The sequence below is a fragment of the Thamnophis elegans genome, chromosome 3 (genome assembly GCF_009769535.1).
Source record: "Thamnophis elegans isolate rThaEle1 chromosome 3, rThaEle1.pri, whole genome shotgun sequence".
Taxonomy (NCBI): Eukaryota; Metazoa; Chordata; class Lepidosauria; order Squamata; family Colubridae; genus Thamnophis; species Thamnophis elegans.
In genome coordinates this window covers 103,056,814-103,069,845 of record NC_045543.1, presented here as the reverse complement: position 1 = coordinate 103,069,845, position 13,032 = coordinate 103,056,814, and the positions used below count along the sequence as shown (strand labels likewise).

General features: G+C 36.6%; 1 protein-coding gene across 1 annotated transcript in view; it reads right to left on the bottom strand.

Moving 5' to 3' along the window:
• ST8SIA4 (ST8 alpha-N-acetyl-neuraminide alpha-2,8-sialyltransferase 4) overlaps window positions 1-13,032 on the bottom strand; it is a 76,960-nt gene that overhangs the window by 59,055 nt on the left and 4,873 nt on the right. The window contains exon 2 of the mRNA XM_032212609.1: window positions 4,184-4,315. Within this exon, the coding sequence (XP_032068500.1) occupies window positions 4,184-4,315 (132 nt within the window). The remainder of the gene's footprint in view (window positions 1-4,183; window positions 4,316-13,032) is intronic.

The window sequence follows — 13,032 nt, the reverse complement described above, 5'->3', positions numbered from 1 at the left end:
ATTCAAATGGCATTGAAAGGATGAGAACACCATTACAATTTTGTTATCCCGTATTCTTCCAAAATTGCAATGGCAGACAATATATGTAGTTAAGGTTTGAAGGCTTAGGTAAGTATATATGCCAGTACAGCATGGAAGATGTTACCTATATAGGTCATGAAACATATGCTAGTGAAAAACTAAGGTCAGACAACTCCTACAACCCAGAATTCCCCAAATCCATTTCAATACCGGTTGCTGAGATAAGGTTATATAATCTGGATATCAGCAAAAAAAAATTCCTCAGGTTGTCAAAATCCACAAAGTAGAATAGCACAACGCCATTGAAGACACTGAGCTTCCTAATGATTAGTTGTGTGTTGAGGGGGAAATACATTTGTAGCATCCATAACACATTGCAGTGATGCCAAAATAATGTGCACAATGATATAACTACACAAATACCTCACTTACACATGAGACAACATTTACATAATCACAGTATCTTGAACATTTCCTCATTTCCCTACCTCAGCTCAGCCACTAGACGCCCGAATAGGATGGAGACAGATGTCTATGTTTGTAAAGTCAATCAGAGGCATTAAATGTCAGGATTTCCATCATTTTTAATTGATAAAAAATGTTTAGATATTATGCTGCCTGGCATATTTTAGCATTACTTTGTCAGGAGCCTTGCGGATGAAGAAACGATTTGCAAAATCAAACAAAAATAGTTTTGAGAATACAAAGGGAACATATTTTGGGAGTTAGGATAAGGGCTCTGTACAGATTATTCCCAAGAGCAAAGACAATAACAGCTAGTGTTTGAAGAGTGCTAGACAATTAAAAAATATTGGGATTTTGGTGAACTATTCAAGATGTCTGTCAGTCCTTCTTTCTCCTCACTTCTGGAGGGAACAAAATAATTTTAAGGACTCATGTGTCTACTCGTAGGGGTTTTTGTGACTAACACCACCATATATATAATCCACTATATATGCCACCCTTGCTATTAACAAATGAAAAATAAGTCTTGGCACAGTTGTTTTTTAACCACTTACAAAAGCTATCTATCTCACAATTAAGCCTGCAGTGCTGAAAAACCACAAACAGCTCACATGCTTTTCAACTTAGCTTGAAGTCTTTTTGCTGTTTCCTTTTTTAGAACAATAAGAAATCTCCACCCCTAGTAATTGTGCCTTTGTGGTTATTCAACTGAAAACAAAATAGGGCTCTTAACAAAATCACATTGTGGTCTGAATGTTTTAAAAATGTGTATATTTGTGTGTGTGTGTGAGAGAGAGAGAGGGGGGGAGGGAGGGAGGGGAGAGAGAGCGAGCAGTGCAGGTTTATCTAATATAATGATAATGTTCACTGAAATTGCCATATGTCATTCCAGACTCTGCTTTTGAGAATTTAGTTTTAAAAAGGTTAAAATTAGGTTTTCATAAGAATTAACAAAAAATTAAAAAAAGAAAAGCAGCTAATTAAATATATTAGTTATAAACACATTTCAATTCAAAATTTTAATTTTATGTGATTTTTTAAAAATGTTTCAAATGCGCCTACATCAAATGATTCAATAATGTAGAAATTAAAAGGAAATTAAAATTAAATTAAAAGAATCATATAATTTAAGCATATGGAGAAAGAGTCATTTATAGTTTTATTTATACAAATAAGACTTCTTCCTACTTTTCCTTATTTCACCAATTTTGGCTTGCATCCTTCTGCCTTCCACCAACCCAAAACTCTCCAAAAGGAATCAAGATACATTTTACATTTGTGATTAATACCATAAAAACAGTATAATTTCACTTCTCTGATGTCTAGAGATAGCATAATTTACCTCATCAAACCAATTTGGATGATTTCTTCTCGGGGTTTTGCCCTAGCATCCATCAAAGAATCTCCAATTTGGGTGATTCAGAGGCATGCAATGAAACAATCCAGCCTAGAAAATACTTCATATCTAAAGGAGGCTGGTGTGGAAAAGCAGTGCCTTCTTCATGATGCTCACAAAGGCAACACGCCCTCCAGTTTTGACCTTTCTCAAACACTGTGTAAGACATACCCTCCCTCTTCCCTCATGTGCTGCTTAAAGCTGAGTAGCATTTTCTCTGCAGCATGCCCGAAGGAGATAAGTAGTATCTGCTCTGCAGTCTCACCAAAGTTTCTGGCAAGTGGCCCAAGGATCTCTAGGCCAGAAAGCTCCAGAGCCCAATAAGGGAATGTCTGCATTGTGTGCTTAACCTGCCCAGCCTGAAATCAATTTCAACAAGACTGTAGGGGAAGACTTGTCTCAGCTTTGTCCTGGAGAATTTCTCAAAAACTTTTATTGCATGAGTTCCACAGGAAAAAGCTGAAAGGGGCTCTGAAACAAAGCAAGGCAAACAACATAAATACTTAATATTTTATTTTATAAGAAAGAGATCACATTGCTTGTGAAGCAGCTATAAAGGAGGTGTTTCATTCAAATCTTAATCAAAGTGAAGTACTACCAAAGTTATACACACCCCTACGAACTGCTGTTATTTCTTGATAATTTATTTCCAAGAGATTGTTGAAGTATGCTATGACTGTTTAATCCATATTGCTAATCTCAGGGCAAGGTGTTCTAATTTGGGAAGAGAAATTCATGCAACTACATTTGATGGAAATTCATGCAACTACATTGAGATTTCCACATATCTTCTAGTTCTCTACCTGCACTAATTTTGAAGGCTATTCACTCATTGCTCCCGACATTCAGATCAGCACTTGGTACATCATTTATATTAGCATTCCATAACAGTATGGAATTTATTTTGTAAGGATTGTGAAGAAAGAAAAATTAAAAAACTTAAGGTATCCTCTTCTTTGCTTTCACATCAGACAAGTAAATTTTAGATAACTCTAATAAAATATTCTGTTCCTTTATAGTTTAGCAGAAGATAACCGTTTGTCACAAATTATCAAATGCACCATTAGCTGTGAACTTGATTATTTCCAAAAGACATTTCTCTCCCCATCTTTACAAGAGTTTCGGTCACATGAATACACAATTATAGAGACATCTGTGGTTTTAACTGACACCTTCCGCTTTTTTACTGTTTTTTCTGATGGCAATTAAGAGGAAGAGACATGGGTCAGGCAGTTAACAAGTCATATATTAGAAAGAAGGTATATTTTCTGACTTTTGAAAGAAGTGCTTTGCTAGGACAATTCAAAGACTTATCCAAAAGATAAATCTTCAACAGATGCTCCTAAGAAGTTGATGTGTACAAATATCAATAGCATATGTCCTGTTTTAAATGTAGTTACTTAAATGCTAGCTAAAAATCCTACCTAAAAATCAACCTCAAAGCATTCTTTATCATTAAAATTTACTTTCATATTTCCATTTCATCACTCTAAAATACTAAATGTATGCAAACATTAAACACAACCTACCCTGTTTTCCCGAAAATAAGACTTTCCTGGATAATAAACCCAATCTGGCTTTTGAGCGCATGCATTATAATAAGCCCTCCCCCAAAAATAACCCCCCCAAAAATATTGCATTACAGCAGCAATGAGGTGGCCGTGCTCCTGCACCTCAAAAATAATAAGATCTCCCTGAAAATAAGGCCAAGTGCTTATTTCAGGGGTCAAAAGAAAATAAGATCTTGTCTTACTTTCGGGGAAACACGGTATGTATGTATGTATGTGTACATACACATACATACACACACACATACACACACACACACACACACACATATATATATACATATACACACACATACATATACATACATACATACATACACATATACATATACCTCTATCTATCTATCTATCTATCTATCTATCTATCTATCTATCTATCTATCTATCTATCTATCTATCATCTATCTATCCATCTATCATCTATCTATCCATCTATCATCTATCTATCTATCTATCTATCTATCTATCTATCTATCTATCTATCTATCTATCTATCTTTTAGAATTCTGGTTAAAGTTGCTTTGTGACTTTTTCCCAAGATTGTCAAGATCTTCTGTAATTTCACAAACCCATACAGTACTGAGAGACCAAGAGAAATTTATTTTCCCAAGATTATTCATCTTTTAGAATTTTGTATCCAACACAGTGGACAAGGCTAAATAAAAAAGGTTTCCCAGCCTCATCAAAGCTGCAAGCTATATATATGAATGACTATATACTTTAAGATACTAACCTTATTTCCAGCACCAAGGAGGAATTGATTTTCCATCTTTCAACAGAATGCTGGAACACTGAAGAGCCACTCTTCCGGCTTATTTTATCGGAGCTATTGACCATTGATCTACTTAAACTTTGCTCACCATCTCTGAAACACAATGTAAAAAAGAACAAAAGGTAGTTAGCTCAGAGATTAGCCAAAAGCCTCCTTTGGCATCACTTCATAAATACCAGGTACCAGGTTTGGGTTTTTTTATCAATAGCACTTACACTTATATACTGCTTCATAGCCCTCTCTAAGCGGTTTACAGAGTCAGCATATTGCCCCCAATAATTTGGGTCCTCATTTTACCCACCTCGGAAGGATGGAAGGCTGAGTCAACCTTGAGCCTGGTGAGGTCTGAACTGCCAAATTGCACTCAGACAGCAGTCAGCAGAAGTAGCTGCAGCATTCGAACCACTGCGCCATTGTGGCTCATTTTAGATTCTTTTCTTCTTCTACCTTTATTGCTTTATGATGTGGCGAATATCTAATACAAGTAGTCCTTGATTTACCATTACAGTGACTATTCAAAGCTACAACAGCACTGAAAAAAATGGCTTTTTTCACACAACCATGTCACCATTCCCGTACTCACTTGCTTAAAATTCAACACTTGTCAATCGGCATGTATTTTTCACTGCTGCACTATCCTGGGGTCATATGATTGTTATCTGTAATCTAGTTTCTGACAAGTAAAGTCAATGGCAGTAGCCAGATTAACAATTACATGATTCACTTAAAACTTCATTCATTCAACAACTTGGCAAAAAAAAGGATGAAAAAATGAAGCACAACTCAGTTAACAGCTACCTTGTTTAATGGCAGAATTTTGGGCTCAGTTATGGTCATTACATTAAGGACTACCTGTTCTTCTTTCTCCTATTTTCAGCCCAACAACAAACGTACTTTATTTTTATTTTACACCTGGCTTCCACTAAATTATTCGAAGCTGAAACTTCCTTAAAACTGGGGTTTTTTTCCTTATTAACTGACTGAATTGTTTGCTAAGTTCAGCTGATAATGCATTATTAACTACAATCTGAAATGTCAACAGAATTTCCATCAAAAGTTGGAACTCAACTATTTTGATTTGAGGTACAGTTACTTCCTATAATTACAACCTGGCTGGATCATATTAAAGGACTTTTAATTAATTAATTCCACATCATTATTCACTTCTCAGCCCCTCTTAGGTAAACTGGACAGGAAACATGATTAGATGTACAAATTATGCTTTGATGTAAGACTACACTAACAGAATCTTACAAGTATGAAACTACAACCTTACGGCCACCATCTTTAACTGCCTGACCAAGGTGGGTCCTTCCTAATTTTCTTTCTCTGACTGTTAAGCCATTGGGGGGGGGGTTCCTTCTGCTCTTCTCTTATTGTTTCCTAGCAGCATTTTTTCCTCTCATTCCCCAAGATCACCCATACAATCTATTACATCATCATAACAGATTACTACAGTCACACTAAAGTGCTCCCAGGTTGAAATAATTGAACAGTGACATCACCGTTGTCCAGGGGATGCCAGTTGGGGGCTCCTTCCTTGTCCCCAATAAATTGCTCACCAAAGTAGAACCCATTTATATACTTGTGGTCATCCAATTTCAAACTGCTAGCTCGGCAGGAGCTGGAGAATGTGACATGAACTCACCCTGTTCCGCAGCAACAACTGGCTCTTGAACACGAACCTACTGATCGACAGCCCAGCATCCTAATTTATGAACCACCACCCTCCCCCATCATAATAGCTATCAGGATATTAAGGGGAGTCCTAAAATACCCCCAGTAGTGGGTTCCTAACGGTTCAGACCAGTTTGGCCGAACCAGTAGTGGTTTGGCAGCCTGATCGCTGGCACCAGCAGTGACCCAGACCTGCCACACCCCTCAACTGGTTCCCACTGACGGTGCTGCCATCTTGTTTCTACAATTTTAATCTTACTGCACATGCGTGGGCGCACGCAAAGGGGACACACAAGTGAACCAGAAATAGTGCCTGCCGGAACCCACCCGAGTACACTCATATGAAAATAACTCTCATCCTTTAAATTCCAAATCAAGTGATATTTAGAAGAAAGCTAGCCTTAATATAATGTATAATTATTATGACCTGTACCTATTAAAAGATTTTCCTAGCATGTATTTCTTATTAGTTTCTTTTAAATCACCTACCCCATAGGCCTGTTGGTTTTAACTATTTTCAGCCTGTCAGTGAAAATTAAAACCAGATCGTTTATCAATATCTTGTTTTTCAGGAACTTTTGGGGGAAAGTCCGTTTAGGCTTATCCTACAACCTTTGCAATGAAGACACATGCATAGAATTAACTTTAATATTCTCCTTCTCTGTTTCTAAACAAGTAGTCAGAAGCCAAATCAGAACCAGATCATGAATGGTTTCTCACAATGGGTCATATTCAGAGGTAGGTTCCTACCAGTTCGCTCCTATTCGGTAGAACCGGTTCGTCAAATCTACCGAACCGGTTAGAAGACGTTCCACCAGTGGACCCGGAAAGCAGGCCACACCTACAGAAGAGGTTCCAAAAAATTTTGAAACCCACCACTGGCAAGGAAGTTGTAACTTGACAGCTTTAAGACTTGCATGCTTCAATGCCAGAGTTTCTGAATAGCTACTTGGACCAACCTAAGCACTAATTCATAATTTCATATCTGGTCACATGGGTGGCAAGCCACTCCCACAAAGGAGGCCACACCCACAGAGTAGGTTCCAACAATTTTTGAAACCCACCACTGGATATTCCTTATACTTTCTTTGTTCGAGTAAACTTATTTGTAAAGAACCATGGTGGGCCATTTCAGTGAAAATCTCTATTAATAAATCAATCCTGTTATTACTCAGTGGGGTGTGACATCCATCTTAGTTTAGAGAATGAGTTTCAGGAACCAAATATAGAAGGAGAAAGCTATGTCCACTATGCAACATGGTATAACCCATAAGACAACCTATTGCCCTCAGGCATACTGGGAATGTAATTCTCTTATCAACCTGATTCGTTATGAACATTACAGAAAGATCTTATTTCTCCATTATTTTGATTTATTACTGGAAGAAAAAGACAGGAAGCTCACGTTGCTTTCTAACTAAAGGAACTCCTCAAATTATAAGTATTTACCTTTAAGTAGACTGTTAACTTTCTTAACTAGACAACACTTGAACCATTGTGTCATCCTTTGAGAGAAAGACAGCACTATCTGATATGACCAGAATAAACAGTAAATTATAGGCTGGCCATATTTTGTTTATATCTTATTTATAATATTATACTGTCCTGTAATCAACTCATAAGAAGGGTATATATTATATACATAAAAATATATGTAGTAGCCAATGAACTTCAATAATAAATCAATGTTAATTTACCTAAACAGATAAATAGAATGACCATGAGCAGGCAAAAAAAGCAATGGGAACGGAAGCAACTTCTGGCTTCCTGCCAGCTTCCACATTGACTTTGCTTCTGGGAAGCTGGTGAGGACTATCAGAAATAACAATCACGATGTGGGGATGCTTTCCGAATAAAACTGATATGAACATCATGGGAATTTCAATTACATGAGAATAGTGAGTCCTGGATTTTCATGCATTTTTAAAATTAGCAAATTCGATACGAAAATAGTTGTAGTACTAGCAGCATTTGGGCTAACGTGAACGTACAAACAGTTAAACACAATGATGTTTTTAGTAGTATAAATATAGAATAAGACATTAGGTAGGTGTTACTGCATGCAGAAGGGTTTTCATCTAAGTGAATTTCGACAGTTAATTTTGGAAAAAAAAAAATCCCAAAAGAAGGAAATCTCTAATGTGCTCATACTGTTTCCAAGAAGTCAATAATGTCTTAATATAAACTAAGAGAGAGACGAGATTTGACTGTGGTTGTTTTTTTTTCCATTCCAGGGGCAGAGTTATTGTACAATTCTATTTTTATGCTGGTTTTATACTAACTGTTATAAACCACCTAGAGCCGTGATGGCGAACCAATGGCACACATGCCAAAAGCATGCCAAAGCAAGCCATTTCTGAGGGCACGCAAGGCATTGCTCTGTCAGCTCCAGATTAATTTTTGGGCTTGATTTTTGGCTGCTTTTTGCTCTCTGGGGGTTTCCCTGAAGGGGAAGAAGGGCAAAAAAATACCCAATGCGCAAACCTGAAGTTCGGGAACGGACTTCCGGTTTGCACTTTTGGCTGTTTTTCACCCTCCAGGGGCTTTTGGCACCTGAGGTGAAAAATGTTCGCCATCACTAGAGTCTATAACAGGGACTCTTGTGAGACAATTGCATTAACTCTTGATGCCTGAGAAAATCTAGTTGGTTTCGGGATCATAAGAATTTGTTTCATACAAGGTCAAATTATTTGTCCACATTGACTTGTACCATCTGAGTAGCAGCCAACAACAGGTTCATTTAGAAATCCTTCTCACATCAAACCACATAAGATTCTTTAAGTGGAAGGGGGGGCAGCAACTGAATCTGAAGTCTTTGTCATGAAAACTATAAGCACTATCATAAAATAAATGTTTTACCCATAAACATCACACAATAAAATGTGTTTGCTTCTATGTAGAACGTATCAACAAAGCAATGTATCAAAAAGACAAATCTGATGCAAGGGGTACCCAACAAATCCAATCAAGCCATTTTACAATTAAACTTAAAAAAAGAGCAGCTTTAAAAGTGATTGCACAGGACAGAACTATTAGAACACAGATTAACAAGAAACATGGCACGACCAATTAACCAAAGCCCCGGTTCAACAGATACATCTTCAGATCAGTCTCCATACAAATTAAAGAGGGAGGAAATTTCACAGTTGAGAAATATCTGGCTGAGAATCAGCTGTTTTGGGTTGCCTTTCCATGAAGCCCTTGCAAGCGCAGCATCCTCAAGAAGGAAGTTCTGCTAAATCTTTACATTCCAGGCACAGATATAACAGAGAAAGCAGTTGTTAGATAGGAAGGCCTAAACCAGGGCTGTGAAACTCAATTTCATTGAGGGCCGCATCAGGGTTGTTTGACCTTGGAGGGGTGGTGGTGGAGTGGGCCTAGCAAGGGTGGGCGTGGCCACACTTGGATCCATATGCAGCCCTCCTGAGCTCCATTTTTGCTAGTAGATGGACTACGAGTCGGTCCTTCGCTGTTTTCAGGACGGCCCCATGGGCCAGATCTAAGCACCCCACGGGCCAGATCCGGCCCCAGGCCTTGAGTTTGACACCCCTGGCTTAAACCATACAGCTCTTCATATGGCATAATATGCAGTCTAATCTTAGTTTGACAGCAAACTGGCAGCATCAGACATAACACTGCTATAGCATACTTCACCAAAAAACTGCCAGAAAGAATGTTGATTTCTGTCTGCTGTGTATAGCAAATTCATGCCACACGACGATATTCAGAAATACTAAGTTGTGCTTCATTGCATCTTGAAGCTTGTCTAGCAGAACTCATAGGATCAATGATCATATATCTGCTCGATGTGCATTCCATCCAATATGTATGATTGATTTACAGCTCAAAGTTGAACTTAAAGAAAACCAAGCAAATTTTATTTCATACTTCATACATTTAAGATGGGGCAAGGAATACAAATACATAGGCATTTACATAGCAGTGTATGCATGTACATAATACCCTTTTCAAATTTAATGTTACAAAGAATAATTATAAAATCTCTGGTGAACAATATTCACATAAATCATAGGGGACAGATTCATGCAAAACTTAATTACACAGCAAACCTCTGCTGTCCATGTCAATGTCATATGAAATAGTCCCTTTTAAATAATAAACACACAACAGTGTGTTTATTTTTGGGTGATATTACCTTCATCTTCCTGAAGCAGTATCATAGCCCACTTAAAAATAAAGTGATCAAAATATAGTATGGGATGCATAAGAATTGTACAATGAATTTTCATTTGCAGAATTTACTGTAGCCCCTTAGGAACTTCCCAAAAATGGCATGAGTGTTTCACAATATGTGGTGATAAATATACGCTGTCTATAGAATCATATACAGCATGATACGGTGGTGTAGTGCAGCATGGGAGCTAAGGCTTTGGAACTAGGATAAGTGAAAGGCAGGTTCAAGTCCACCATCAGTGGTCAAAATTTACTAAGTTATGTACTGGTCATGCTTTCTCAAGCCAATCTAGTGCAATGGATTATTATAGTAGAAAAAGTGGCAGAAACTAGAGGCAGAGTCCAAAGAGAAATAAGCCTAGACTCTCTACATCAGGGCTGTCAAACTGGCAGCCAAATGCGTCATGCACAGGCCATGCCCACCCCAGCTCTACAAAGGGAAAAAGCGTTGTGATACATCACATGACAATATTATGAGAGTTTGACACCTGTCTTCTACATAGCCAGAAGTGGACTAAGTTCAACCCTTTTATGAATTTCATTGACCCTTATTCAGAGCTAAGTGCTACCCATTAGTTAAGTAGATTCCAATGGAAAGGGAGTAGTAGTAGTCAATCAATTTAACTGGAATTTCACAGGTAGCCCTGGTCTTTTGTACCCGGCAGTTATTGTGGGAAAACCTGGAAAGGAAGAGTTGAGTTTGTTGCCTTGTTTGGGGAAAGGAGGAATACAAATCAGATAAACAAGTAATTGTCCCTAAAAGTACTTATGCTCTAACCAAAGGTAATCATTGACTTACAAGACAACTGGAACCCAAATTTTCATTGGTAAGGAAGAAGATTGTTAAGTGAGCTTCACTCAATTTTGCAACCTTTTTTTTTTGCCATGGTTAAACAAATCATTTCAATTGTTAAGTGAATCATATGGTTATTGAGCAAACCCATCTTCTTCTATTGACTATGCTTATTGGAAGCCAGCTGGAAGATTGCAAATAGCAATCACACGTTCCTGGCACACTGCAAACATCGAAAATACAAGTTGGTTGTCGAGCATCCGAATTTTGATCATGTGAATGAGATATGCTACAATGGTCATAAGTGTGAGGAACAATTGTAAATAACTTTTTCAGTGCTGTTATAACTTTGATTACTAATTCATTTAGTGATCATAACAGACCTTAGCAGTCAAAATGTATTGAAAACCTAAAATTAATAAAAATAATAATGATAACAATACATAACACAGTCTATTTAAAAGTTGTTTAGGTAATCTACTTGTTTCTGCTTCATGGCATTTCTAACTTCAAGCTAATGTTCTTGGTCTGTTGGACATCTCTTCTGGTTTATTTTTATCCTCAGTTATCATTTTTTTAGTATTCCTTCTTATTCTTTTATAACAATTTTTAAGGAAATTATCCTTTTTTACATACTGTCAGTAAATAGCATGTACCAATATTTTTCTATTTCTCATGTGTAACTTATTGGCTAGGTTTTGTAGCTAATCATGTTATCAAAATCAGTCATTTTGGCAGCTGCTTGAGGTTTGGGCAAGGTTAAGTCACAAAGCCGTGCGCAATGAAGGATGTGAGAGTTAAGATGGTATTGTGTACCTCAGAATTCTATATCTCATCAACTAATGTTTTTTTAGGCCTACTCAGTTTTCAAAGTCTGTTTGAAAAATCTGTGTCATATTCTCATTAGGATAAGCAGTTTTTAAATCTTGAAAAATAAATGAGAATACTTAATTTGAACTTGATTTTGCCACTGGTCCTTAATTAAATGTTTTTTTATGTTTCTATGCTGAATCTATGTTGCTTTTCCTTCTGTTTATATTTTTTCTTACTTCTTTCACCAAATTCTTACTTTAAAAGGGCCACATTTTTTTCTATTGAAACTATGATTCAATCTATTATAAAAGGTAACTTATAAACAAATTTAGCAAAAAAAACCCCAAAATCATCTGAAAAGTATCATGCTTCTAATCAAGAGTTTTCATACAAACTCTTACCGCAAACTAGCAAAACATTATTTCTTGAGGCATTAAGTACAACTCATACCAGATGAGAACACATTTCCAGATAGCTTCAAATCTTCCATTTTTATAGTTCAATTCTGTAAAGTTTATTCAAATATAAATGTCAGTGTGTCATATTTCCACTGAATTCACCATAGCTAGCCTCTCTTTGCTCTAAACTTGATTCAATAAAAAAAATGACATTCTTGATTTGTATCTCATGCTGTGTATTATAGCCTTAATAATTGGAGGTGCCTGGACAGAGAAAGGGTGTCTAGGAGAAGCAAGAAACAGTTGAATGTTTTGATTTATGGTCAAAAGATCATTCTTTGACAGAAAAGTCATTTTTGTTATGCTATATAGAGTTTTGTTTGGAAAAGGTACTACTGCCATAATTTGGCCAATGATCTGACAAATGCTATTTTGACTCCCCCATCTTCCCACAAATCCTTTTATTTTAAAAAATTATATCAATGGTATAAACTTTTAATTTGCACAATTCAGAGCGTATCATTATGCAATTTTGTTATTGGCTTGCTTAAGCTGATTTGAAGAAATATTTGTTTTCACTTTTTTAATTCTTGGAAAAATCAAGTGGAACATTTCTGCCTCCATCTCAACCAATACAATAAAATGATATATTTTTTTCTTGTAAAGCAAGCAATATTTTTAAAATCTTTTGCACCTCACTACAAACTAAGTCTGTTTGTATATAAGCAATGTTTGCATTACTGAACACAAAGTGTTAATTTCAAATATTACTGAGAAAAGCTCAAAACTAAGAAAAGCTCAAAACAAGCAATTGGGCCATTTTAGAAGCCTACAAGATCTGACATCAGTGATGGCTAGAGAGATGCTAGAGTTGGGATACATTTACTTTATTTTGATTTTGTTTTTTTGTTTTTTTATAGATATTAAAAATCCAA